We start from the raw sequence: 26,194 nt of genomic DNA on the forward strand, positions 1-26,194 counted from the left end.
CTGGGTATTGGTCGGTGGGTGGTGAGCAATTGTATCCTCTCCCCTTGTTATTTTCCTTATCATTATTATTATTGGTGGTAGCAGCAGTAGTTTTGTATGGTACTTTAGTTACTGGACTGCTCTTATCTCAACCCGTGGGAGTTATATTCTTCCCATTCTCCTCCCCATCCCTCTGGGAGCAGGGGGAAGAAGAAGTGGGGGGAGTGAGCAAGCGGCTGCATGGTTCCGAGTTGCCGGCTCGGCTTAAACCATGACACATTACCTCAGGTATAATTTCAAGGGAGTTCAGATATTGTGGTCAGACTTCTAAAAATACATCCTTTTAAGAGAGTCAGCTTTAGTCTTTCATCCTTCATAACCTATATAAAAATGCATGTAAGATTTTTGGACAGATCTGCTTTTTATTTTGATATTGCAGCATAGAACTAGTGTGGTAGTGGTTGCAGACTGGCTTCCTAGCTACATTCAGTGGACAGTGAAGAAAAGCTTTTTTAACCTTCGTATGGGAACACACTATATGTGTTGCTAAGTGGTTTTTACCCTTTTAAGCTTTAAAACAGTTTGGCTTTTAATACAAGTCAAAAAAAACCCCAAACCCCAAACCCCAAACCTCAACATCTGAAAGCAGCTTGGGGCCTTTAATTTATTCAGTTCTATTAGCTAAACCCAAACAAGCTGATATTGCTCAGTCAATAAAATTGGAGTATGTGGATTTGGTATATGGATTTGGCATGCTGACAATTAAGTGAGCAGCTGACTTAACACCAAGTATATTGATAGTCTCAGAAATAAGATGCCCTGGTGGAGGTAAGGTCTTATAACAATAAATATGCTGTTTCCAGATGGAGAAGTGAGTAATGAGCCCAAATGCCCTTCAGCATTGCTCCAGCTCACAAACATTTTAGCTTCAGCATTGCCTTTTCCTGTCAGGTGTAGGAACCTCTGGGCAATAACAGCTCAGTGCTCCTGGTGGGAAGCACCTCAGCTAATGATGTATGACAAAGGGGTGTATACTAGCACTGCCATAACATGTAGGAGAAGGAGACTTCATTGCCAGCTCTGAGCTGACAGAGAGGGCAAAGAGCCTAGCTATGGCACAGCACCAAGATGAGCTAAATCAAATAATAGTTTCCTCCTACTACTGGAAAAAGATTTATCAAAGGAAGGGTGATATGACTAGGGGAGATTGATAGAGGAGGAAGTCATCCCTTAAAAAATTATTTAGTAATTCTTCAGAAAGAAAATGTGCTGTGTTAGTCCTGAGAGACAAGGTACAATGCATAAAATAGAAATGTGAAACATTTCTAGAAAATAGAAACATAAATGTGAAAAAGTTTGGGTTTTTTTTCCCTCCTGTAACTATTTGCATGAAATCTTGCTGTCATGGTTTAAGCCCACCTGGTAACTCAGAACCATGCAGCCGCTCACTCACTCCCCCCCCTTCTTCCCCCCCCCCCACTCCCAGAGGGATGGGGAGGAGAATCAAAAGAATGTAAATCCCACAGGTTGAGAAAAAAACAGTCCAATAAATGAAGTACAATACAAAACTACTACTAATAATAATAATGATAAGGGAAGTAACAAGGGGAGAGAATATAAAACTAAAAGGGGAAAAGGAAAAGAAAACAATAAACACAAGTGACGCACAACACAACTGCTCACCACCCGCTGACCAATAACCAGCCTGACCCAAGCAGCGATCTGGGCCTTCCAGGTGACTCCCCCCGGTTTATATACTGGGCATGACATGCTGTGGTATGGAATACCCCTTTGGCTAGTTTGGGTCAGGTGTCCTGTCTCTGCTTCCTCCCAGATTCTTGTGCCCCTCCTCACTGGCAGAGCATGAGAGACTGAGAAGTCCTTGATTGGAGTAAGCATTACTTAGCAACAACTAAAACATCAGTGTGTTATCAGCATTGTTCTCATACTAAAGTCAAAAACAGAGCACTGCACCAGCTACTAAGAAGGAGAAAAATAACTGTTACAGCTGAACCCAGGACACAAAGCAATAGACAATGTGGCTGTTCCATCCCCAGCAACTAACGCAGCAGCCACTCCAACCCCAGTAGCAGGCACTGCAGCTGAATCAAAGGACCAATCCATGCCAGCGAGCAGCTGCACTTGCAAAGCTAAAGAGCATGCTCAGAGCGTGGCTCTATATGGTGGGTTTTTATCCGCCCCTGCTACTTGGGCAGCGATGCCTTTTCTTAGTTCTCTGTCTCTGCTGAATAGAGATGAAATTACTCAGCTGAACTGAATGTTGAGTAACTAGGTGGGGTCTTACTTACAACATAAACTGTATGAGAACCTCTGTCTCTGGAACTAATGCATTAGCCAAGTGTTCAAAGCAGATGGTAATGTGGATTGTAGAGTACTTTACAAACAAAATAGATTTAGGGGTTCATAAATTTTGAGTAAATGCTTATCTCCTAGGGTTGTGGTGTCCTAAAGATGAGAAATCATAACAGACTGCTTTTTTTTTCCTGAATTAGGATTTTAAACCTAGTGTCTGCTGCTATCCTGAACAGTTACAGTGAGTTCCTCAGGCCTGTGCACTGATTCCCATCACTTCTACCCAAGTAGTAAATAACTTATTTTTCAGAACAGTAGTGATCTCTTGCACAGCCAGCTACGCTTCATTTTCCACTCTGGGCCAATATCATCATCGATAGTAATAGCAAGATTTACAATGTGTTTAATGAGAAGGAGTGATGTTATACAGATAAGATACTACATCAAGTGTGGTGTAGGAAACTCGCTTGGTAAATGCCACAGTTACATGCAAACCTGCATAATAAATCCAAACCATATTTTTTTTATAATCTTTTATATATGTAACACAAAACCTAGCTAGTGTCAACTCAATAACGAATTTCATGTAACTTAAAGTTGTTCATCAGCTGGTTGATTCTTTGCCTTCATTTCACGTTGTTAGTCTAAGCAGTGGAAAAATGTCAGAAGTCTTATGGTCATTTCTGGCATCCAAAGGTCCTAGTGGCTTTGTGTCTTTGGGAGGGGGGTTGGGAATAAGATTGCTCTAGAATATTTTTTTCTTCTTTCTGCTTACAACAAAGAAAGAAGGATATGATCTGGAATGGTATTTAGAATTTATGTAGAAAATTTGGTTTTCATATAAAAATAAGTGTAATTGTATACCTTTTTTGCATGTATTATGCAGACTCCTCTTGACTGAACTAATAGCTATCCTATTTATTTTTCGTGAGGTGAAGACTATAGAGATTATGATGAGATTTACTTTTTTCCTGAATGTCCTATTTTCTTTTAAATACCATTCAATAACCTTTCTTTCACTGTAGTTTGCTTTGTATGTTAAGGCAAAATTGATCCCTGAGCAGGAAGTTGACGCAAGAGTTACATGCCTCTCAAAAATCTATGTAAACTCCACCTGGTGAATGGGATTTATAATGATATTTTGCAAGGAGTTGAACTTCACCTTCAAGACCTGGTTAAGGCATTCTTATCTTGATATCAGTAGACCATTTGTGAGGAGTGACACTGCTTAATACGAGTTGAATCAAGCTTCACTTTTTTATCCTGAATTTCTAGAAATTTTGAATAGCAGTTGTAAACAGTAATCCCTATCTTCCTCTTGTCACAAGACTTTGTTCTCAACATCTGTTACCTCATACCTACCTACTGACAGAGACTAAGAAGGTATCATCTTTACATCCAATGCTATTGGCATACTAGATCAGACTACCATTTTGTCTGTCCCTATGTCCTGTTTGATGTGATGCCTATAAATAAACTCCTGAAGAATGTGTATCCTTAAAGGCTGAGTTCAAATATATGAAATTTGGGGATTCAATTAAAATTTGAAATGGAAGTTTTTACATACTTTGCAATCCACTTACATTGATGAGTATTTTAACTTGGGTTCTTCATCTATGCTGTCAGTCAGACATGCTTGATGTGCTTAACTGTTGGTCTTAATAAGTTCCACAGCCGAACTAGCACCTGTTCTTATGAATATGGGCCAATTATTAAAACAGGACATGTTTTTCTGCTGTTGCACTTGCTTTTATTTATTAGGCTGGGGGTCTTTGGTCTCATTTTTGTGTTAGTTCTTGTACCCAAGGCCAGAATTTAGTCATTTAGTCCAAAGATGTATTAGTATTAATTCCAGATGAAAATAGTCTGGAACAAAGCAATGTTTTAGTTCACTTAAAGACTCCAAGTTGCACAATAATATCTATTATTTTAGTGTACTGTCATTATTCAGTGCAGGAAATAAATTTTGTGTTAGCTTTAAAAAAATTAGCACAATAAATCATATTATAATGAAGGAGTTGTAGTTGGCATGGTCTTGGATTCTCCAAAAACATACAAGAATTTATTTCCAATTTCTTTTTTCTGCAATCATGAACCAGTACAAACACTGGAAGAAAGCAGCCTGTTTCTTTCATTCTCCCTGTAAGCCACAGGAAACACCAAAGTAAACTGGTATCTAAAATGGAATGCAGAGCACTGAGAATAGAGGTAGAGTACACACAGTAGCTTTGCAGGCAAGAAATTTAATTAGGACTGGATTTCAGAAGTTTAGACCTGTGTCTGTACATAGGTATATTTACATGTCTCTTGTCATTATTAACAAAATTGTCTTTAATAGATTTCATAAAAGCTAAACCAGCAGTGATGATTACCATTTTGGTAAATTTGGACAAATGCATGAGTATTTATGAGTATTTGCAAAAATAATTATTTGAAAGCATAACTGAACTCATGGTTCTGACAATGCTTTTAAAACAGCATTAACGTAAGGCTTTACTATCTGATCTAATGTTGTCTAAACTATGAACAGCCTTGTAGTCTTCCACGACACTTGCTCAACATTGTTTCAGGGCAACCTCATTGCTACTTTTCTGACCTTTGTCTATAGCTGGTTAGAATCATAGAATCATAGAATAGTTAGGGTTGGAAAGGACCTTAAGATCATCTAGTTCCAACCTCCCTGCCATGGGCAGGGACACCTCGCACTAAACCATGTGGCCCAAGGCTCTGTCCAACCTGGCCTTGAACACCACCAGGGATGGAGCATCCACAACCTCCCTGGGCAACCCATTCCAGTGCTTCACCACCCTCACTGTAAAGAACTTCCTCCTTATATCTAATCTAAACTTCCCCTGTTTAAGTTTGAACCCATTACCCCTTGTCCTACCACTACAGTCCCTGATGAAGAGTCCCTCCCCAGCATCCTTATAGGCCCCCCCTTCAGATACTGGAAGGCTGCTATGAGGTCTCCACACAGCCTTCTCTTCTCCAGGCTGAACAGCCCCAACTCTCTCAGCCTGTCTTCATATGGGAGGTGCTCCAGCCCCCTTATCATCCTTGTGGCCCTCCTCTGGACTCGCTCCAACAGCTCCATGTCCTTTTTATGTTGAGGACACCAGAACTGTACGCAGTACTCCAAGTGAGGTCTCCCAAGAGCAGAGTAGAGGGGCAGGATCACCTCCTTCGACCTGCTGGTCATGCTTCTTTTGATGCAGCCCAGGATATGGTTGGCTTTCTGGGCTGCAAGCGCGCACTGCTGGCTCATGTTAAGCTTCTCATCGACCAACACCCCCAAGTCCTTCTCTGCAGGGCTGCTCTGAATCTCTTCTCCGCCCAACCTGTAGCTGTGCCTGGGATTGTCCCCACCCAGCTGTAGGACCTTACACTTGGCTTGGTTGAACTTCATAAGGTTGGCATCAGCCCACCTCACAAGCGTGTCAAGGTCCCTCTGGATGGCATCCCTTCCCTCCAGTGTATCAACCAAACCACACAGCTTGGTGTCTTCGGCAAACTTGCTGAGGGTGCACTCAATCCCACTGTCCATGTCGCCGACAAAGATGTTGAACAGGACCGGTCCCAACACCGATCCCTGAGGGACACCACTCATTACTGTTTTCCAACTGGACATCGAGCCATTTATCACAACTCTTTGCGTGCGGTCATCGAGCCAGTTCTTAATCCACCGAGTGGTCCATCCATCAAATTGATGTCTCTCCAATTTAGAGACAAGGTTCTGAGATAATGTCTTGGAAGGCTTGCTGTCTAATACATCTTTTTCATTTAACAGTATACCCTTGGTGTTCCAGGCTTTTAGTTTGGTTTTTTTTTGTTGTTTGTTTGTTTTGGGTTTTGTTTTTCTGTGATCTATCCCAGCAGCACGACTGCCAACACAGCACATTTTCAGCCATGTACAAAGAAATCCTAAACATTCTTCTTCCACCTATTTACTGTGGAAAAAAATACTTGCCTGATTCATATTGCTTAGTTCTTAGGTTCAGTTTGTGAAATTGGCAGCCTTGGTCTCTTAGATTTCCAGGTCTAGAATCAACTAGATAATGCAGATCAGAACTGAAGTGTGTGGACAGAATTTGAAGATGAAACTTGTATAGCACCCATCAGCAATTTGCCTGCTTTGAAAATGTCACTACATTCATTAGTGCTGAAAGTATCCTGCTGATCTGATAGTTGAATAACTGAAGTTAAAAGTTATGATAAAGGAACAATCATCCTCTCTAACTTTCTCTAAAAAGCTAGTGCAGAAAGTGCATCTGTGGTTTGCATCTGTGTCCTTTTTGGACTGTATGACAGCATAGAACAAGAGTTACAGGAATAACTTCAGACTATAAATCAAATATATTAAGAAATTGATTAATGCTTTATAGATCTCTATTGTCTTGACAACTTTATATGCTAAAAGGCAATTCTTATTTGTATAAATATTAGTGGTTTAGAATTCAAATTTCTTGAAGTGACTGCTTTGGGGGAACAGCAAGATCCAGTTGCATAGTAGAGGCCTTTTATTTTAGCAGAGGTTAAAAATACTGTACTGAAAACTACTCATAGGATTGCATCATCCAAGTCTGAGATATCTATAGATAAATGTTACAATTACCTTCTAGTATATTTATTTTCTGTCTGTTCCAAATCTGAATATATATCCTACAGGAGGAAAACAGCTTGACCCAAAAAACTGCAATGCTTTATTTTTGAAGGTGCTCTTGGTCACTGTGCTTGGTTGCTAGATCATCTGGGAAAGGTGGGACAGAAGGTCTGTTGTGAGCTTACTTTGCAGTCCTGTGTTTGCTTACTGCATACTTTTGAATAGCTTTCTTCAGCTGAGTTGCACAGATAATGACTGTTCATATTTTTCTGCCCCTCTGTGGACTTTGGTAACTGTCACATTCTTCCTGAGTCTGCTTCAAATCTTTAAAGTGTATTTTTCCAGTGTCCTATAAATTATAGATCTCCTTTAACTTGAATGAGGTAGGAAGGGAGGTGGTACAGCTATTGCTGATGTTTACTGTCATACATGTCGTTAGTTCAGCTTCCTTTTTCATGTATCAATATTGTTTGTAGCTTATCTGTAAATAATGCTGAACCAAGAAAAAGAAAATAGAGACAAATAGCAAAAGGACTGGTTTTATCCCCTTTTGTTTTAAAACATCATATGTATTTTGGGGTTGCTTGTGCTTAGGATACATTGCTTCACAGTGTACTACTTGGACAGATGTGATATATGTTGCTTTGCCAAAACAAAGTCTGTAATATTCAACTATTTTCTCTAAAGCTTATGTTGGAAGGTTGAATAAAGTAGTATTGAGACGTTTTTTGTTTTCACTTAATACAGTATAATTTAGAGGCATTCTTTTTACAGGGGAAAAAAAAAAAGAGCAGAACCACATCTAGTACCCAGTTTTCTGGGAAGAAAGAATCCAGGGAGGCAAAGGGGAGGCAGATAGTGCCTGTTTTTAAGGAAGTAGTACTGAATGAAAAGAGCAGGAGACCCCATAACATTTACAAATGGATTTGTACTTTGTGTGCAATCAGCGTAACATATTTTGTTACACCGATTGTGCATGGGATGTTATAACAGAATAATAAACTCCATGAGGAAGTAGCAAACTCCTATGACAAAACCAGTTGTATAAGCAAAGCATCACTCTGCTACTACTCAGAAAGATAGTAATTATGTGGCCTTTTGCTTGGAGGTGTGGGTAAGAGCAGGGTAGGATAATGTGGGCCCAAAATGCCTGCTGACAGGAGAAGAAAGCCTTATCCTGTGCCATCCCATTCTTCCTCCTGTCTTCTGCAGAAGCCCCTCCTGCCTTCTGCAGAAGCCCCTCCTGCTAGGTTTTACAGAAGCTGACAGATATGGGTGAAAAATTTGTTTTATTTTTGTAATACACTTTTGCCTAAAGGAGCCACATTATTCCCTGATCCTTTGGAAAGAAAGCACGCAGGTTCTTACAGGGGTCATTTTTTTCCTTATGGAGATGGAGGTGTTCCATAGGATTACTGCATAGAATCTCTCACTTTTAAGGATGAGACACGGGGAGAGGAAGAACTTCTAAGCTATAAAACCCCACAAACTCACCTGTCAGGATCTCTGTGTAGAGTTTACCATTCATAGATATAGCAGATGGCAGCACCGTTGCAGGTTCACTGCCTCCAACAGCCTCTGTGTTAGGCAGCCACCTGCTTTGCACATGCCTAGAGCTCTCTCTGCTCTTTGGTTAGAACATACAGTTATTTTATGAGCACCTGAAAATAAGTGTTTCATTTATTATAAAAACTATACTTGTTTTACACAGTTGTTACTTGTGTGACTAGATTCATCAAAGACAGCAGACTTGCTTACACAGGTAACTGCACAGCTGAGTAAGTCATAATATATCCCTTATCTCTTGTCAAGCAGTTGGTATCTTCAATTGAGAACTGCTATAAACATTTAATTACCATAACTGAGACAATAATTATTACACTGTCTTGTACTTGAATGTTCTGTCACTAGAAATAAATGTAGAAGGGCTTGAGAATTATTAGAGGATTATTTATACTAGATTTTATATGTTTCTTGGATTGCTCTTAAAAAATATAATCCTCAAAATGTTTCCAATACTAAACCAGTTTAAAATCTATTATATATTTAGTTTGTTTATCTGTCCTCTTGATGTTTGTTTAAAAAAACCCAACCCTGTTGTTGAGCCATGTTTTGAAAGGATAGGGATCATCTTTGGAGTTCAGGATTTCTATTCTAGCCCTCTCTTTCCCTGTGAGAGCAAAAATGTGTGCATGGCCTTTTGAGCCCATCGTGGCTCAGGACATGCAACAGTGGAACTTGAAGCCTTTCATCTTCTTTTTTTTTAAACTGTTTTCATAGCCACAGGTATAAATGAAGTCTTTGTTTCCATCTTCTCTAATTTTCTGTTTAGTTTCCATCAAAGCAAACTCTTTTTAGAAGCTTTAAATAATCCATTACTGTGATGCTTTATTCTTGAAGTGTTACGGGCTTTGTTTCACCAGGGAATGGACTATATGTTTTGTTCGGTACTGTAACCTATAAATTACTTTCTTGCTGGAACTGCTTCTTTTACTTTCTACCTAGGAGATGACTGGGCACTAGATATAGACAACCATTTCCTGCCTCATAATGTAACAGTCCCAAACCAGTGGTACCCAGAGGCAGCCTTGTGTTTCAGGGGTTTCCTAGTCAGCTGCTGTACACCTCCAGAACATGCACAGCCCTGTGCCAAGTGCTGCCTCAGCGGGACTCTCCTGAGTGGAAGCACTGGCATGTGGTTGTCTGGTGATAGTTGGTATGAAGTAGTTGTAATGAAATATTTCACTCCAAAGTAAACATTTTTGTAGACATTATCCTAATCTATAGTCAGTATTAGGTGTGAGAGAAGGGAGCAGCAAGGTTTGCATGGGAAAGATCCCAATTAAAATTCTGTAATGAGTTTCATATATAGTGTTGTGGTTTAAGCCCAGCCGGTAACTCAGAACCACGCAGCCGCTTGCTCACTCACCCCCTTCTTCCTCCCCCCGCTCCTGGAAGGATGGGGAGGAGAATTGAAAGAATGTAACTTCCACAGGTTGAGATAAGAACAGTCCAGTAACTAAGGTATAATACAAAACCACTACTGCTACCACCAATAATAATAACGATAAGGGAAATAACAAGGGGAGAGGATACAATTGCTCACCACCCGCCGACCGACACCCAGCCCAACCCGAGCAGCGATCTGGGCCTTCCGGGTGATTCCCCCCCAGTTTATATACTGGGCATGACGTGCTATGGTATGGAATACCCCTTTAGCCAGTTTGGGTCAGGTGTCCTTTCTCTGCTTCCTCCCAGCTTCCCCTCCTCCCTGGCAGAGCATGAGACTGAGAAAGTCCTTGGTTGGAGTAAACATTACTTAGCAACAACTAAAACCATCAGTGTTATCAGTGTTGTTCCCAGGCTGAAAGTCAAAAACACAGCACTGCACCAGCTAGTAAGAAGGAGAAAAATGACTGCTATAGCTGAACCCAGGACATGTAGTAAGTTACATACATTTAGTAACCACCCAAATTTGTGCACTGTTCCCATGCAGTAGTTACTTTGACCAGAGATGAGCTGGATCTGAGTGAGCATAAGAAAAAAAAAAAAAAAAAAGCAGCAGCTGAATGGATTTAAGCCAGCAAAGTGAGATAATTCAATTTAATATCAACTATAGTAACTAACCCTTGCTGCCATTTCTTTGACTATTCCAACCTTTATGAAATTGTGTTATTTAAATTGAATAAAAATTCAAAGTTACTACAAAGCCAGGAGTTTCAATGATACTATAGAGAAAATGTTTGTTCTTTTTCCCCACCTTTTTCCTGGTTTTGGTGTTTTTTTAGGTTTTTTTTGTTTCTGAAAGACAAAGGAAAAACAATTCACCTGGCTTTATTAGATGCCTCTGCTCCAGAACAGGTTTTTCTCATTACTGTTATCCTCCTTTCTGTGTCAAAATAGTTTGATCTGCCTTGTGACTATTTTTTTCTTTGGTATTTCTAGTATCATCCACATTAGAAGTGGGAGGAACTGTGCCCAAAACCAGATTACATGAGTGTACTCTTGGTCAGGAAATGGCAGTTTAAGCAGTAATTTGTTTACAAATGTTTACTCTAGAAAAACATGACCTGAATAATGAACATCACCTGTTCATGTGCTGCCAAAAAGCTACTGTCAGCACCATCCCTATAGCAATAAAAATGCCAGTATTCTGGTTGCAAACAACTTGAAAAGATCTAGCACTAATGTACTAGGTGTATTTCCAATTTTGCATTGATAGTTAGTTTTTTTTCCTTTTTAATCTAAATATAGGTTACTTACTAAATGCATCCTGATTTCTCATATTTCAGCACCTGGATAAAAGAAAAAGTAGAGAGAACTTAGAAAAGATGCGATAGCTACGTAGTCAAGATCCTGCTAATGTCTTCAGACACCTTAACATTTTGGCAGAAAGCTGTATTTACTTCCTTGATGTTTTGGTTGTTCACTTTGGGCAGTTTTAAATCTAATTTCAAAGAGATCTTCTGTTAGTTGACTTGTCTTTTTTTCTTTAAATTGTCGATTTCCTACCTGTGATAGAGACTTGTTAAAAGCATCATGCCTTGCACCATGAAAGAGACATTGTGGTCAGATTTTTTTCCTGCTCTTTGTTGCTTATATGTCACAAAACAATTAAATTTTTTTTGCAGCACAAATGAGAGCAGTGGTTGCACTTTGCCCAGAGACAGCAGGAAGTAGTCATACATATCAAGTGGAAAATGGTTAGCTATTTGGTAACTGTCTAACTTTTGTGTGTTGGTGGGTTTTTTTCTTCCCTCTAGTCTAGATAAAGCAGTTATTTGTATGTGGTTTTTTAATCCTCCTCTTTGTTGTTTTGTTTTTTCTGTGCTGAAATTAATAGACAAATTGGATCACTTGATCTCAAATGACTAAACCATGAAAATGCAGTGGACAATGGCAGAAATGGGAAGAAAAGCCATGACTCCTGACAGAAAAGTTAATGCTCTATCTTTTGAATCTTGGCTACATCAGTATCCCTTTCCAATCAGTATTATTTTGTGATTTGATTGTAGTACAGCTGTGAGCTTAAAATTACAGACCACAAGTGCAGACAAAAATCATCTTGAAATTGTTGAAATAGTTGATGTAGAAAGGCACATGTATCAATGCACCTTTATTCATGACCTTTACTAATTTCTGAGTCTGCTAATGTAATGGGTACAGTAATTATGCACTTGATGGATAAGACTCTTCTTCCATATTAATGCTATGACTTAGTACCAGTTATTACTAGAACATCACATCACTGCAAGTAAGCTTTTCCTGTCTGTTCTTTGCTTATTTATGTTGCCCCCAGCATGCTTTAGCTGGTGTTAGTGGAGGAACATAAGCCTTTCATTTGTATGCTTATCGGGCTGTAAAGAGAGTTCTGCTCTCACTTTGACCGCTTTAAGTTGTGACCAGTGTAATGAAATAAGTGAGCTATGTAACTTCGGTAAATGAAGTCTTGTTAGTACAGTGAGGAATTTAGATACATAAATAATTTTTCCACAGTCAGAGATGGGAAAAATCATTAATGTAATTGTCAAGGGAGCACAGCATGACCTTTTTTCTTGATTCAGTTCTGCCTTGGCCCCCTGACTCAAAAGCCTCAAATGTACATTGGTGTAACAATTCAGTGAACTACTGTCCAGTGACAGAATTTTCTAAAAACCTGTTTTGGTAGGGGTGTAATTGAGGCATCATTCCTCCTTCCAGAATAAGTTAGAATTTAGAGGAATTTATTATTATTATTTTTATTGTTATTATGTTCTCTTTTCCTCTGTACAAGCTGTGTATCCAGCTTAAAGGATTTATTAAGAAGACTTTTCACTTGTGTTTGGGGGATGTATGTGTGTGTTATTTCTTTGATGTTCCCAAGTCTGAAGTGACTGTTCCTTATCTTTTGGGGTTTTGGCAATGTTAATTTCTGTGTAGTCCTATGGTAAGGATAAGCTGTGATGTCCATTTCCAATTCAAATAAAACTGGATTCAGTTACGTATTTTTCCATTGATCACCCTGGGTGTTTCTGTCTGTTTTTAAATGATGCATGAACTTTTTAGGAATAGGAAAATTAATGTAGAAATACCTTCTACGCTCTTTCTACTTCTCATTAATGTTCTCCTAAGCCTTGAGGGCTGCTTGTGAGCTTGAGCTCCCTTTTTGGTACTGTTGCTGAAGAACAGCTCGTTGTAGCCTTTAGTTGTGTTCCTGGGGGAGGAGAGAGTACTGAAAAAGAGCTGGGTTTGTGCTTTCTATTTCTCTTGTTGATCATTCATAGTGACCAACTGTACCACAGTAGCATTATAGGTGGTGCTGAAATGTCATTAAATCCTGATGTTAAACATCTCTCAACTTGCTGTAATGTAAACTATTCCACAAATGTATGTAATGTAGCTTTTGAAACTTTTATAAATTGACATTAAAACCAGGTATTTTAAACACAGTAATGCAATATTTAAATCTACCTATTATAGCTCTTTGTGGGCAAGAAATCCATGTGCTTGCTTTAGAGAACATTTTATCTTATGGTGTTAATAATGAAAGTTGGAACTGCAATTAAAAGAACCCAAATGACTTAATATGTGTGTTCAAACAATAAGAAATAAATCATGTTTGGATTCTGCTAGTTCAAGTAAAGGATGCGTTTCCCTTATGCTAATGTCTGTCCTTGCTTCTACTTTGATGTGGAAAGTGCAGTACAGTAAAGCTTTCCAAGTTTGCAGCTTTATTAGTTCTGGATCTTAAAGGCAAATAACTTAGTTTTCTGTTATTGCTACTTCTTTTGCACAGATTTAGTGTTTGAGTGCTTGTATTCAAATTTGTCAAAACAGATATAAATGCAGAAATGTCTGGGAGAATATGATAACCTTAGGAAACATATAGAGCTCTAAAAATTACCTAATACATAAGATTATTTTAAGTATCCATTATTTTTTTATTTGCTTACTACACACTTGAAATTTTCATAGATATTTTGTACTGTTCTTGTATATTCCAGAATTCCCTTCACTGTTAAGGATAAAACTTAACTATGACAGAAGATGAAATGGCCTGTGAGAATCTTTTGCCTCTGGTAAGCGCAAAGCAAACTTCTTCACTGTACTAGATCTCTTTGTTTTTCATTACTACAGAGAAATGAAAATAATTTGGCTTTGCCTCAGGCCTTCAGTTGCTCTGTTGGGTTATTAAACATACAGTGGAGAGCCAGTAAGGAGTGGTATTGCTTATGTACCTTGCCTGTTTGTTCTTTACAAATAGAAGATTCATTACACTGTTTAAGACACTTGGAATTTATTGACTTGTCTTTCTAAGAATCTCTTTTCAGAATTGCTTTCAAGAGTATTTTCCTGCTTTTTTCACCCCATTAATCACTGAATCATCTTTTTATATAATAATCAGTAGTAATTGAGAATGCTATCCAGTAAACTTGGTACTAATAGCTGGCTTCTTCCAAATTATTAGGAGTATTGAGGGTGTTTACTGAAGTGAGGGAACCTAACATATTGGTTAGGTAGAACTGAGTGCTTTACTACCTTGAGAGTAATTCAAGCATGTTGAAGGGTGAGTTAAACACTGTATCAGAAATGTCCAGTGGTATTTTATTGAATCCCATTTTGTATTTAAAACAAAGAATTCTTTCTTTAATTTTCAGCTCCTCTCCTGACTCTGCAAATAGCTTTTTAAAATTTTCGTGCAATTTGATGTGCTTTGCCAGTGGCACTGAAAGGAAGCTTAAGCTCTGGATTCCTGTGTTATTCACAGGAGAATGTAGTAGCTACTAAAGACAAGTGTTATGAGCAAACAGTGTGATAACCAGGGGCAAACTAAACCCTCTCACATAAAAAATGCATGCCCTTTTAATTCTGATATTACTTCCCCATAAAATACTAAACCTTGAGTATTGGAATGTCAATGATGTACTCTGTTTCAGTTTAGCCATATTAATTTGAGGTTAAGGACATAATCTTGTGAGTTTTGAGTTTTCCTTGTAGTCTCTTACTTTTCAGGAGAAAAATAAGCTGCAGTATAAACTCAGAAATTAACATAATGCTTAAACTCTGAAATGTTGTGTTTTAATGATAAATACTGCAACAATATAATTCTTGCTCCTAAATACATCTGGAAGGATGACAGAAGCAACCTTTACGTAGGTGATAATGTACACTGAGGCTAATTATAAGATGTAAATAATATATTTCTATATATAGATTAAATTAATCAAATAGTGAAATAAGATTTAAACACTTTAAAGATGTCTAGGAAATCTGTGTTTGGGAGAAGTACTTGTTCAGAGAAGATGGCATGTTGTGCTTCCTTTAAGTATACTGGCAGAATTGACAGCTCTTACCCTTCAGAAGGCATGATTCAGAATTCAAACCAGCAAATTATTCTTTATTTTGAGGTGTGTAGGTCTTAGGTACCTATTATTTGGTTTATTATTTTTTAATAGAATTTAATATGGGGTTTTTTAATGGGTTTCTCCAGTATAAAAGCTATTAACATAAATTAAGCAATGGTAATGAAAAGACTTACGAAGACCTCACATTCTTACTTTGTTTCTTCCTGAGCCCAGCTCTGTAAGAACAGGCTTATAAAAATTAAGTTAGTTTATCTGGTATATGGTAGATTATCTTCAATTGCTAGATAAGAGGGAACAAGTCACAAATGACTCTTGTTGGTGATGTATGGAACAGATGGAAAACAGATTTTAATTAAGCCAGTTCTGTAAAATGGAGTGTAGCAAAGGAATTTGAATATGAAAATAAACTTGCAGTTCCATGGTGACACAGAACCACATGTTAGAGCATACTGACATGTGATTTATGTATGTATTTATAGGGGGGATTTGCGCTACACAGAGATGGTGATTGGAAACCACAGGAACAGAATTCTTAAAGATAGTAGACTTTATATTGCTAGATTGAGAGAGATGCTAGAAATACTCATTTTCGAAGCATGAATCAAAGAAAGGTTTTTTATTTTTAAAATCCTTTCTCCTATTATAATTAATATTCAGTTCTAACAGTTTGATCTCAAAATACGTAAATTCAGCTTATCTTTCAGGCTGATGTAGATTTATGATCTTGCTTTGGTGAACGGTCTACAGACCTTCTGAGCAATCATAGGGCTCACACATAAATGTTGAAATAATGATTTTGACTGAGTTTTACTGTGAACGGATATAGAGACCAACCATACAGGAAGACCAACTATACATATGTTTCAGTATATCCATATGAATTAAGTTTTGTTTCAAGCAGTAACTTACTCTTAGTTTCTTAGGTATAGGTGCTAGGATCTTTTTTATTACTTTTGCTGTTGGTAGCCTTTAGATAAAGAATTATACTTAAATAGTTTGGAAAATTAAATGGCGTTATGATCATTGATATAAGAATCTTTTTTAAGGACTAAATATATTTGAAAATAGGGCAAGCCTTTTTTCTCATTTAGGAGAGTTGCTGCTAATGCCTAGAATTCTTTGTACCAAGTACAAAACAAAATTTGTATTTGAATGACTTAAAAACTCTGTGTTCACATGACAAGCACCTTTTCTTGTAAGTCAATGACAGCTCTTTTCATAAACTTTCTTTGTATTGGTTTAGTAAAAATAGACAGTAATTCTTATAATATGCCATTATAATTTGTATGCACCATGAGGGCCATCATGCCTACAGCAGACAAGAAACTTTCATGCATTTTAAGTACAAATTAGTATTTCTGTGATCAGAGAAATATTTTGGAGTCAGTGTCAAGTCTGAGTTTCCTATTGTTGTGGTTTAAGCCCAGATGGTAACTCAGAACCAAGCAGCCGCTCGCTCACTCCCCTGCTTCTTCCCCCCTTTCCCAGCGGGATGGGGAGGAGAATCAAAAGAATGTAAATCCCATGGGTTGAGATAAGAACAGTCCAGTAACTAAAGTATAATATAAAAATACTGCTACCACCACTAATAATAACAGTGATAAGGGAGAGAATATAAAACTAAAATGGGAAGTAAAAAAACCCCAACAATAAATACAAGTGATGCACAATACAATTGCTCACCACCCACTGACCGATACCCAGCCTGACCTGAGCAGTGATCTGGGCCTTCCAGGTAACTCCCCCCATTTTATATACTGGGCATGACATGCTGTGGTATGGAATACCCCTTTGGCTAGTTTGGGTCAGGTGTCCTGTCTCTGCTTCCTGTTGGCTTCTTGTGCCCTTCCTCACTGGCAGAGCATGAGAGACTGAAAACTCCTCGATCGGAGTAAACATTACTTAGCGACAACTAAAAACATCGGTGTGTTATCAGCAATCTATCTTCTTAGACTAAAGCCGAAACACAGCACTGCACCAGCTACTAAGAAGGAGAAAAATAACTGTTAGAGCTGAACCCAGGACAGTATCCACCCCTTATTCCATACCATCCACGTCATGCTCAGATCCCATATTTTTCAATATCCCATCACTTTTTGTCTCGATATATACATATATATGTAAACACACACACACAAAGAGAGAGAGATATCATTCCTTAGCCCATGGACCATCCCTATAAAGTTCGCTGAGTTCCTTCAGTCCATGATGTCAGGCTCCATCTCTTGTAACAGTCTTTCAGGGCAGGAGAGATGGTGTGTAGTGTTGGGTTGTTGCCTGCTGATGACACCGCCGAACTCGTCTGGTCACTGCAGAGCTCGTCTGGTTTTATCAAAGTTCATTCTTTGTTGGGGTGATGATCGGAGGGAAGTCAGGATCAGTCAATGGTGACCTGAGGATAGTACTGTGAAACTCCCGCTGCTGCTGCCGGCTTTTCCCATGACTTTATTCTCTGCTGATGATCATGACAGCACGTATTTTCTTTTCAAAGCCCAGAGTGGCAGAGATGGGCATTTAGCTGATGGGCTATCAAAGAGTTATATAGCAGGCAACAGCATACAGTTGAGTTCATTGGCTGTTTTCCCCCAAAATTAAATCCCCTTGTGGTACACATCGGACTTCCCCACCTTCCCGCATTACCCACCAAGTATATCCAGGTCCCTGAGCAAAAGCAACCCCACGAGTGGGTTTGCCTTTACCTGAAGCAGGAATAACCCAGACTGTCTTCCCCAACAAATTCTTTATGTGCACCACAGGAACTTTATCCCCCTCTACAGTATGTAAAAGTTCTGATTGGGCTGGGCCAGCCCTGTTGGCAGATCCCCTACTGTTGACCAACCAGGTGGCTTTTGGCAAATGTGTATCCCAATGTTTGGAAGTCCCACTACCCATTGCTCTCAGCGTAGTTTTTAACAGCCCATTGTACCGTTCGATTTTCCCAGAGGCTGGTGCATGATGTGTATGTGATATACCCACTCGATGCCATGCTCTTTGGCCCAAGTGTCTATAAGGTTGTTCCGGAAATGAGTCCCACTGTCTGATTCAATTCTCTCTGGGGTGCCGTATCACCATAAGACTTGTTTCTCAAGGCCCAGGATAGTGTTCCAGGCAGTGGCGTGGGGCACAGCGGCTGTTGCCAGCCATCCGGTGGTTGCTTCCACCATGGTAAGCACATGGCACTTATCTTGGCAGGACAGTGGGAGTGTGATATAGTCAATCTGCCAGGCCTCCCCATACTTGTACTTCAGCCATCGTCCTCCATACCAGAGAGGCTTTAACCACTTGGCTTGCTTAATTGCAGCACATGTTTCACATTTGTGAATAACCTGGGCAATAGTGTCCATTGTTAAGTCCACCCCTCCATCATGAGCCCATCTATATGTTGCATCTCTGCCCTGATGGCCTGAGGTGTCATGGGCCCACCTGGCTAAAAATAATTAACCCTTCTTTTGCCAATCTAAGTCTATCTGAGCCACTCTAGCGAGTGGCTGCGTGGTTCCGAGTTACCGGCTGGGCTTAAACCACGACACCCAGCCTAATCAGAACTTTTCTGTTCTGTAGAGGGAGATGAAGTTCCTGTGGTGCATATAAAGATTTTTTTGGGGAAGACAGTCTGAGTTATTCCTGCTTCTGGTAAAGGCAAACCGACTCGTGGGGTTGCTTTTGCTCAGGGACCTAGATATACTTGATGGGTAATTTGGGAAGATGGGGAAGGCTAATGTGTACTTCCAGGGGATTTAATTTTGGGAGAAAACAGCCAATGAACTCAATTGTATGCTGTTGCCTGCTATATAACACTTTTATAGACCGTCAGCTAGATGCCCATATCCGCCACTCTGGGCTTTGAAAAGAAGATATGTGCTGTCATGATCGTCAGCAGAGAATCAAGTCATGGGAAAAGCCAGCAGCAGCAGAACTATCCTCAGGTCACCATCGGCTGACTCTGACTTCCCTCCGATCATCACCCCAGCAAAGAATGAACTTTGATGAAACCAGACGAGCTCAGCAGTGACCAGGTGAGTTCAGCAGTGTCGTCAGCCGGCAACAACCCAACACTACACACCGTCCCTCCTGCACTGAAAGACAAGAGATGGAGCCTGACATCATGGACTGAATGAACTCAGCGAACTTTATAGGGATGGTCCATGGACTAAGGAATGATATCTCTCTCTCTTTGTGTGTTTGTGTATATATATATATATATATGAGGGAAAAAGCGATGGTACATTTAAAAAAAAGTGGGATCTGAGCATGACGTGAATGGTATGGAATAAGGGGTGGATACTGTCCTGGTTTCAGCTGTAGCAGTTATTTTTCTCCTTCTTAGTAGCTGGTGCAGTGCTGTGTTTTTGGCTTTAGTCTAAGAACAATGCTGATAACACACCGATGTTTTAGTTGTTGCTAAGTAACACTTACTCCGATCAAGGACTTTTTGTCTCATGCTCTGCCAGGGAGGAGGGGAAGCCAGGAGGAAGCAGAGACAGGACATCTGCTCCAAACGAGGCAAAGGTGTATTCCATACCACAGCTCATCATGCCCAGTATATAAAATGGAGGGAGTTACCCAGAAGGCTCAGGTCGCTGCTCGGGTCGGGCTGGGTATTAGTCGGTGGGTGGTGAGCAATTTCATTGTGCATCACTTGTGTTTATTGTTTTCTTTTCCCTTTTCGCTCCCCTTGTTATTTCCCTTACCATTATTATTATTGGTGGTGGTAGTTGTAGTTTTGTATTATACTTTAGTTACTGAACTGTTCTTATCTCAACCTGTGGGAGTTATATTCTTTCGATTCTCCTCCCCATCCCTCCAAGAGCGAGCGGGGAAGAAGTGGGGGGAGTGAGCAAGTGGCTGTGTGGTTCTCAGTTATCGGCTGGGCTTAAACTGTGACAGAATACTATTGTAAAAGTCTGCATCTAGACTAACATGAGTACTTACTTGTGTTTTAACCACAAGCTGCAAAATTAAATATGTTCAAATGTACTAAAATTGATGTGACTTAGTATTTTAAAAGGCAGTAATCCTTTTCACTTATTTCTCACAAAGCATAGAGTGAGGAACTGATCATTAAAGGCAGTATAAATAGTAGACAAGATTAAACAGATGGCTGTAACATAATTCTTGATTCTTAACTTGCATTTAACACTACTTTCAATTTGACAAATACAATAAGACATGTTGACATATATGTGGTGTACTTTACTTTTATTTATCTAACTAACTGAGGTATTAAAATTTTCTTGAAAAGCAGACTTCTAAAGAAGAGAAAATGATATGAGTAAGAGAATAGTAGTCATTGTTTTCAGTCTTCAGTGATTAGTAGCTGTTCATTTTTTTCTTCCAATATCCTTTACTTATAATTTCCATGCAAAGTCTCTGTCTTACTCCTCCTCTAGATAGGTAGCTTGGGAAGATGGGAGGAAATCCACCATTTCTCAGCAAGAATTAGTTACACAGACTTTTTTTAAATGAAGTATATAAGCTAAAAGTGTGTGCATCTCACCCTCCATATAATACACTTTTAATATATACACTGTCATTGTACACAACCATCTTGTATAGACACTGATACCACCTTCACTAGGAAATCAAAAGTCAATAGATAATGAACCTTGTGCCGTATCTTCTCTTCCTCGAACATAAATTTCACACGGAATCTCCTCCATCACCCTGTCTTCTATGACTTGCTCAGGGCAGTCATGCGCTTGTTTGAAAGTGTAACTACTTTTCTTGAATGTGCTGTTAAATGTTTTCATTGGCTGAGGCTGTGCAAAGTCATTGCGGAAAGGAAGTTCCATGGAGCTGAGGTTTGTCCTGCTTTGTTTTGTATTAGAGGCCTGGGAGCCACAGTGGTGGTCATGAATGCATCTGGAAGCTGTTGAAGGGTGTCTCATTTTCTGGTAGTTTTCAAGTTCCTCTGATAAATCTTCCAGATCTGCAGAAATTTCTTTGTCCCTTAGTGAAAATAGTTCATAATGTGGAGGATCAAATACTTCCTGGAAGCCAGTTTTATTGAAAGCAGTCTTGCAAGCCATAAGCTTTTTGCGAGGTTGCTTTACTTGTACTAGAATTGAAATGATGAGAAGTACTAAAACTATCCCTGATGTGATGCCAATGATTGTTCCATGAGTTTTGGTGATTTGTTCAAACAATCCAGTTATTTTCTTTTCTGCAAAGACAAAATGAGGATTATGATGAGGGTTTTATGATTTTTCACATTTTTGATCTTGCATTAAAACAAAGCAAGCTGTATTGTGATTGCCATATAAGTGCCGTATTAATGAAATGACTTAATGGCATTGGAGACTAGATCTGTGTGTCAATGGGATTTATCATCCTGGATCTGTGCATTTGTTCAGCAAGTCTAATTCCCTGTCTGCGCTAGTGGCCACCACGCACTATTTCAGTGGCAGGTGGAACTCTGTGGCCAGCGTAGGCTGACTGAGCTAGGATGTGGCTTTAATCTTGAACCTCTACTGATCAGTTCACATTCCAAATTCCACAAGTTAAGTAGGCTTAAATTAACAGCTACAGACGATGCTTCTCTTACCATGTTTTGCTCCTGCTGGTAACATTCCCATTGATGTCAGTAGAAGGAAACCTAGATTTAAAATTATCTATTTCTTCCTTAAAAGGGAAATATTATCATAGTGATGATGTGAAAGTGACTGTACTATTTGTTTTTGCATCTCTTGGAAATTTAATGACTCTGTCTATTGTGGAATTCTGTTATACCTTTTTCAATACAAGGAGCTTTAGCATAGATATATTCCAGTTTTAACAGTCCAGTAAACAAGTCAGATGGGGAAAAAAAAAAAAAAAAAAAGAGAGGGGCTGGGGGGAACAGACATGGACCAACCAACCCAAATCATATGGCACTTTTGGCTAGTACTTCATATGAACACACAAGATGGCAGCATCAGAACAAGACAGTTTCCATACTAAAAATTCTTATTTGGAGATTAAATTTTTCCATTTGGATTTCTGTTCTGTAAATGTACTTGTTTGGCAGTGTTCAAGGCCAGGTTGGATGGGCCTTGAGCAACCTGGTCTAGTGGGAGGTGTCCCTGCCCATGGCAGGGGGTTGGAACTGGATGAGCTTTAAGGTCCCTTCAACCCAAACCATTCTATGGTTCTATGATTGTCCTAGGGGACTAAAAGAATTCTACACTGAGACTCTGCAACATCCTTTACTGGGGGAAAAAAAGCATTTAAGACTATGTAGAAGAAAATACAGTAGCCTAGATGTTGCATATTATTTTCAGATATCTGGCTCCTGGCATCTGGAGTAAGTACTTAAGTACTTAAGTACACTTAAGTACTCCGCGCACAGTGCTTGGAGACAGTTCTATACCATCATACACTGTTTGAAACAATTCATATACTAAACAGACTCCCAAGGAGTTGGCTAGTAAGAAGTTATGTCTGAAATACAGTTCTACTTCAGAGTGTAGACTGTCTACTCTGAGTTACACTTGTACCTTTAATGTGAAGGAGGATATCGCCCTTGTCCTGCTGTTATGGTTTAAACATGCCTAGCTTAGATCTCAGCGTTACCATATGTTGTGGGAGGTATGAATTTCAGCGCTATGGCAGTTCTCTCATCTGTGTCTAGGTTTCTTAATTCTTGGAAGATACTCTGGTCAAAAAGTTGTTATGCAAAAGGTGATGTCCTCTCCAGTCTCTTAAAATAAATTGCACACAACTGACTTTCCTATCAATTTTTGTGCCACTGGGCTTAGGTCACAATATGCTCAGATTTAGGTAGCGATCAGTACAGACTACATGAGAACTCTGGGTGCTGGCAGGAATTTTACACAACTGTGAGCTTTCTTTTTAAGGCTAGATATTGCTTATTTGGTTGCAGCAGTCTTCCTTCAGTCTGCCTAAGCTGGCAATACGGATCCAGTCTTCAGCTGTCTCTTCATTATCTGCTGTGCAAGTATTACAGCAGAATTTAGATCGTATTCAGCATAAAACATGGTGGGCTATTCAGCACCAGATATAGCAATTTACAGATACTGGGAAAGACACTTTCTTCACATTGTGACACGGTTTTCATGGAATTAATTTTTTAAATACTGCAGTATGTGAGTGGATTCTAGGCAAGATTCTAGGAAGTGGTTGGTAAAGATGGGAAAGAGATCTGGAAATTGCACTTAAGAGGGAATACTGAATATTAACAAAGCTAAGCATTGTTTAGAGGAGCTCAGTTTCACATTGAAAACTTGGGAGTTATGGCTCAGTTTTGTTAACCGGAAAGCTTCCAGAATATACCTTGCATTAGAGTATTTATTAGTGGTGTGTATTTTTTTGTTTGCCTCAAATAAAATTTCAAAGTAAGTTTTTTAATATGTATTTACTAAAAAATTTAAGCAGGATTTGCATGTTGAAAAGCCATTTTATTTCAAGATTTTCTGTAAAGAAGGTTTTGACCCTTCCTGCAGGGTCAATTTCTCTTTGAAATGGAGTACATATTTAAATCTTTCTGGAGTCATGTGTTCAGAGCTATTTATGCCATTCTTTGTCAAAAAAAAAAAAAAAACATCTCCTTGCTCACATGTGTTCTTTTCTGGTTTTCTTTTAGCAAGAAAAACTGTTGACCTTAAATTTGTTTTGTTCCAAGTCTGAAAACTCAGTGATTGTTGAAGCACAGGTGAACATATTTGTGCTGTAGCAGAATAACAATTTACTCATATCATGAGAATTTTTCCTACAAAACCTGATATTTAGACACATTTTTCCTGTAGCTGTGATGATTTAAACAATACTCCTGTGCCCCATCTTCTAGAAGCAATGATTTACATGTGTTCATTTTCCATAAGTGATGACTTCTGCTTCCTAAACAATTCCTCCTACCTGTTCTTGCATCATATGCAGCAGCTGCATTTACTCTGAGATAGCCTGTGATTAACAACTTAAAGCAAGTGTTTTAAAATTGCCTTTCTCTTTGAAGACTGTTGCCTGAAAAAGGCTTTTTGTGCTTGAAGGCTTGTCTGTCTTTTTCAAGCTCTGTATTTTTTTCTCTAAAAGGTATTACCTGTCCATATAATCTTTGCTGCAACCTGGCAAATACTAAATTCTATTTCCTATTAAGCTGACATCCCTTTAAAATAAGGTACTTTATGCTGAAGAGGAAGAAATTTAATTATAAAGCAGTAAGATCAATATTCAGGATGCTTGCATGTCTCCTGAGTTTAAATAAAAAATTTGGAACACCTGTCTGAGATTAGTAGAATAGCTGTCTTCAGCATATTTCCAGGAAGAAGACATTTCATGACTTTCTTGAAAGACAAACTGACCAGCCTAGCTCACAAAGGCTATACTTTGGATAACATTCACCTCTGCAGTGATTTTCATCCCAAGGGTATGCACAGTTCTGAATGCCATTGCACACTAAAGAATTATTGATGCACATGTTGCTATGGCAGAAGTAAGTGTTGCCTGAGCAGGGAGCTGCAGGAGAGAAGAGAAAGAAAACATTAGGAATTTTCAGTAATTGATGCACTGCAATAAATTTAGTAAATTCCTGTTTGGGTTTGTTGTTTTTTTTTTTAACATGCATACTCATTCTTTATCTCCGTTTCAAACACAAGCACTTTTCTTGCACATCACTAATTATTGGATGATTTACTCCCTTCATATGGTTTCTGGCAAGGGCATTATCAATGCTACAAAAAAAATTCTTGCTCAAAATGGGTAGCAGATAGAGACAGTCACACAACACAGATAACGGAAGAAGGCTTTAATACTTGTCTTTAAAATAATACTTTAATACTTGGCTTTAAAATACTTGGCTTTAAATACTTAAAAATCGTATGCTCACCATCAGTTTATATTTATTCAGTCTGCTGTGTATCTGCTATGTAGATGTTGTGAAGCAGTTCCTGAACATATGCATTTTAGAGCCCATTAATATCTTAAGGCAAATCAGATTTCAGCTTGTGGAGGACTGTTTCAGTAATTGCAAGAGATTTCAGTAACTGGAGGCATCTAAGTCATTCTTGCTTGTGAATCAAAGCTCCTAGATCCTCCTATTAAAGCTAATGCAGGGATTGCGAGACTACAGTTTAGCTTTTTATCTATCTGTCTATATATATTTAGAAATTTGAAGAAATAAATTAACTAGAAAGTTGCCCTAAAGATTTTGTTTCTGTGAATGTTTGGTATAGCTCCTTGACATTAAAAAAATATACTAAAAAATAATAATAATTCTTTTTGGGATGTTCTGTAATATTCATAGGGAATTATTTATGAATTCAGAGCACTGGACAAGAAAATTATTTTCTCTTTGTCTCAGTAATGTGGTATTTTTATGATAGAAATGTCTATTATCAGTGGAGTCAGTTATACATTAAACAGCAAAGATGTATGGTAGATGTTCTACTCTGGTTTCGTAGAAAGAATTTACTCTTGAGCAGTCTGGATTCTCTGAAACACAATACAAAACCCAAAGGGCACAGCAGAGGAGGGTGACTAGTCCTGAATAAAGCATTTCTCACTTACTCCTTCTGTGAGGCTTCAGAGTCTGACAGAAAAAGGAGTAGGTAGGTTCTCCTTCTGAATTTGGAAAGAAAGATTGCAGAAGCTTTACTTTATAAAGGATAAATAGGATCGTCATTTAAACAGAATAGCTTAAAAAGGCTATGTATGTAATACCTACTGAAATATTTCTGACATAAAGGAAGAACTATGAAATTTGTGTCCAGAGTGGTTGTCATGGATCCATGTGTATCTGTTGGTGTTCCAGTATGGATCTATAGGGAGTTGTAGTTCTTTTGGAGGCACAGAGGAAGAGTTATGATGTAAGACACATTCCCTTTATGTCCCTGAACAGGAGAATTTGTTTCATGTTTCTGTATGTTTGGATGATGCATTCTGTTGCTGCTTCTCCATCTGCCAGCACAGTCTCTATTTTACATTTCTATGTAGTCTCCTTAACATTTTTTTGGGATGGCTTTTG

General features: G+C 38.7%; 1 protein-coding gene across 1 annotated transcript in view; it reads right to left on the reverse strand.

Annotated features, from left to right (window-relative positions):
- Window positions 1-20,762: 20,762 nt before the first annotated feature.
- The window catches only part of LOC115619231 (neuropilin and tolloid-like protein 2), a 31,537-nt gene continuing 26,105 nt past the window's right edge, over window positions 20,763-26,194 (reverse strand). Inside the window, exons 9-10 of the mRNA XM_030511285.1 lie at window positions 24,574-24,687; window positions 20,763-21,400 (exon numbers count right to left, since the gene is read on the reverse strand). Coding sequence (XP_030367145.1) covers window positions 20,820-21,400; window positions 24,574-24,687 — 695 coding nt within the window. The 3' untranslated portion in view covers window positions 20,763-20,819. The remainder of the gene's footprint in view (window positions 21,401-24,573; window positions 24,688-26,194) is intronic.

The sequence above is a fragment of the Strigops habroptila genome, chromosome W, assembly GCF_004027225.2.
Source record: "Strigops habroptila isolate Jane chromosome W, bStrHab1.2.pri, whole genome shotgun sequence".
In the NCBI taxonomy this organism is placed as follows: Eukaryota; Metazoa; Chordata; class Aves; order Psittaciformes; family Psittacidae; genus Strigops; species Strigops habroptila.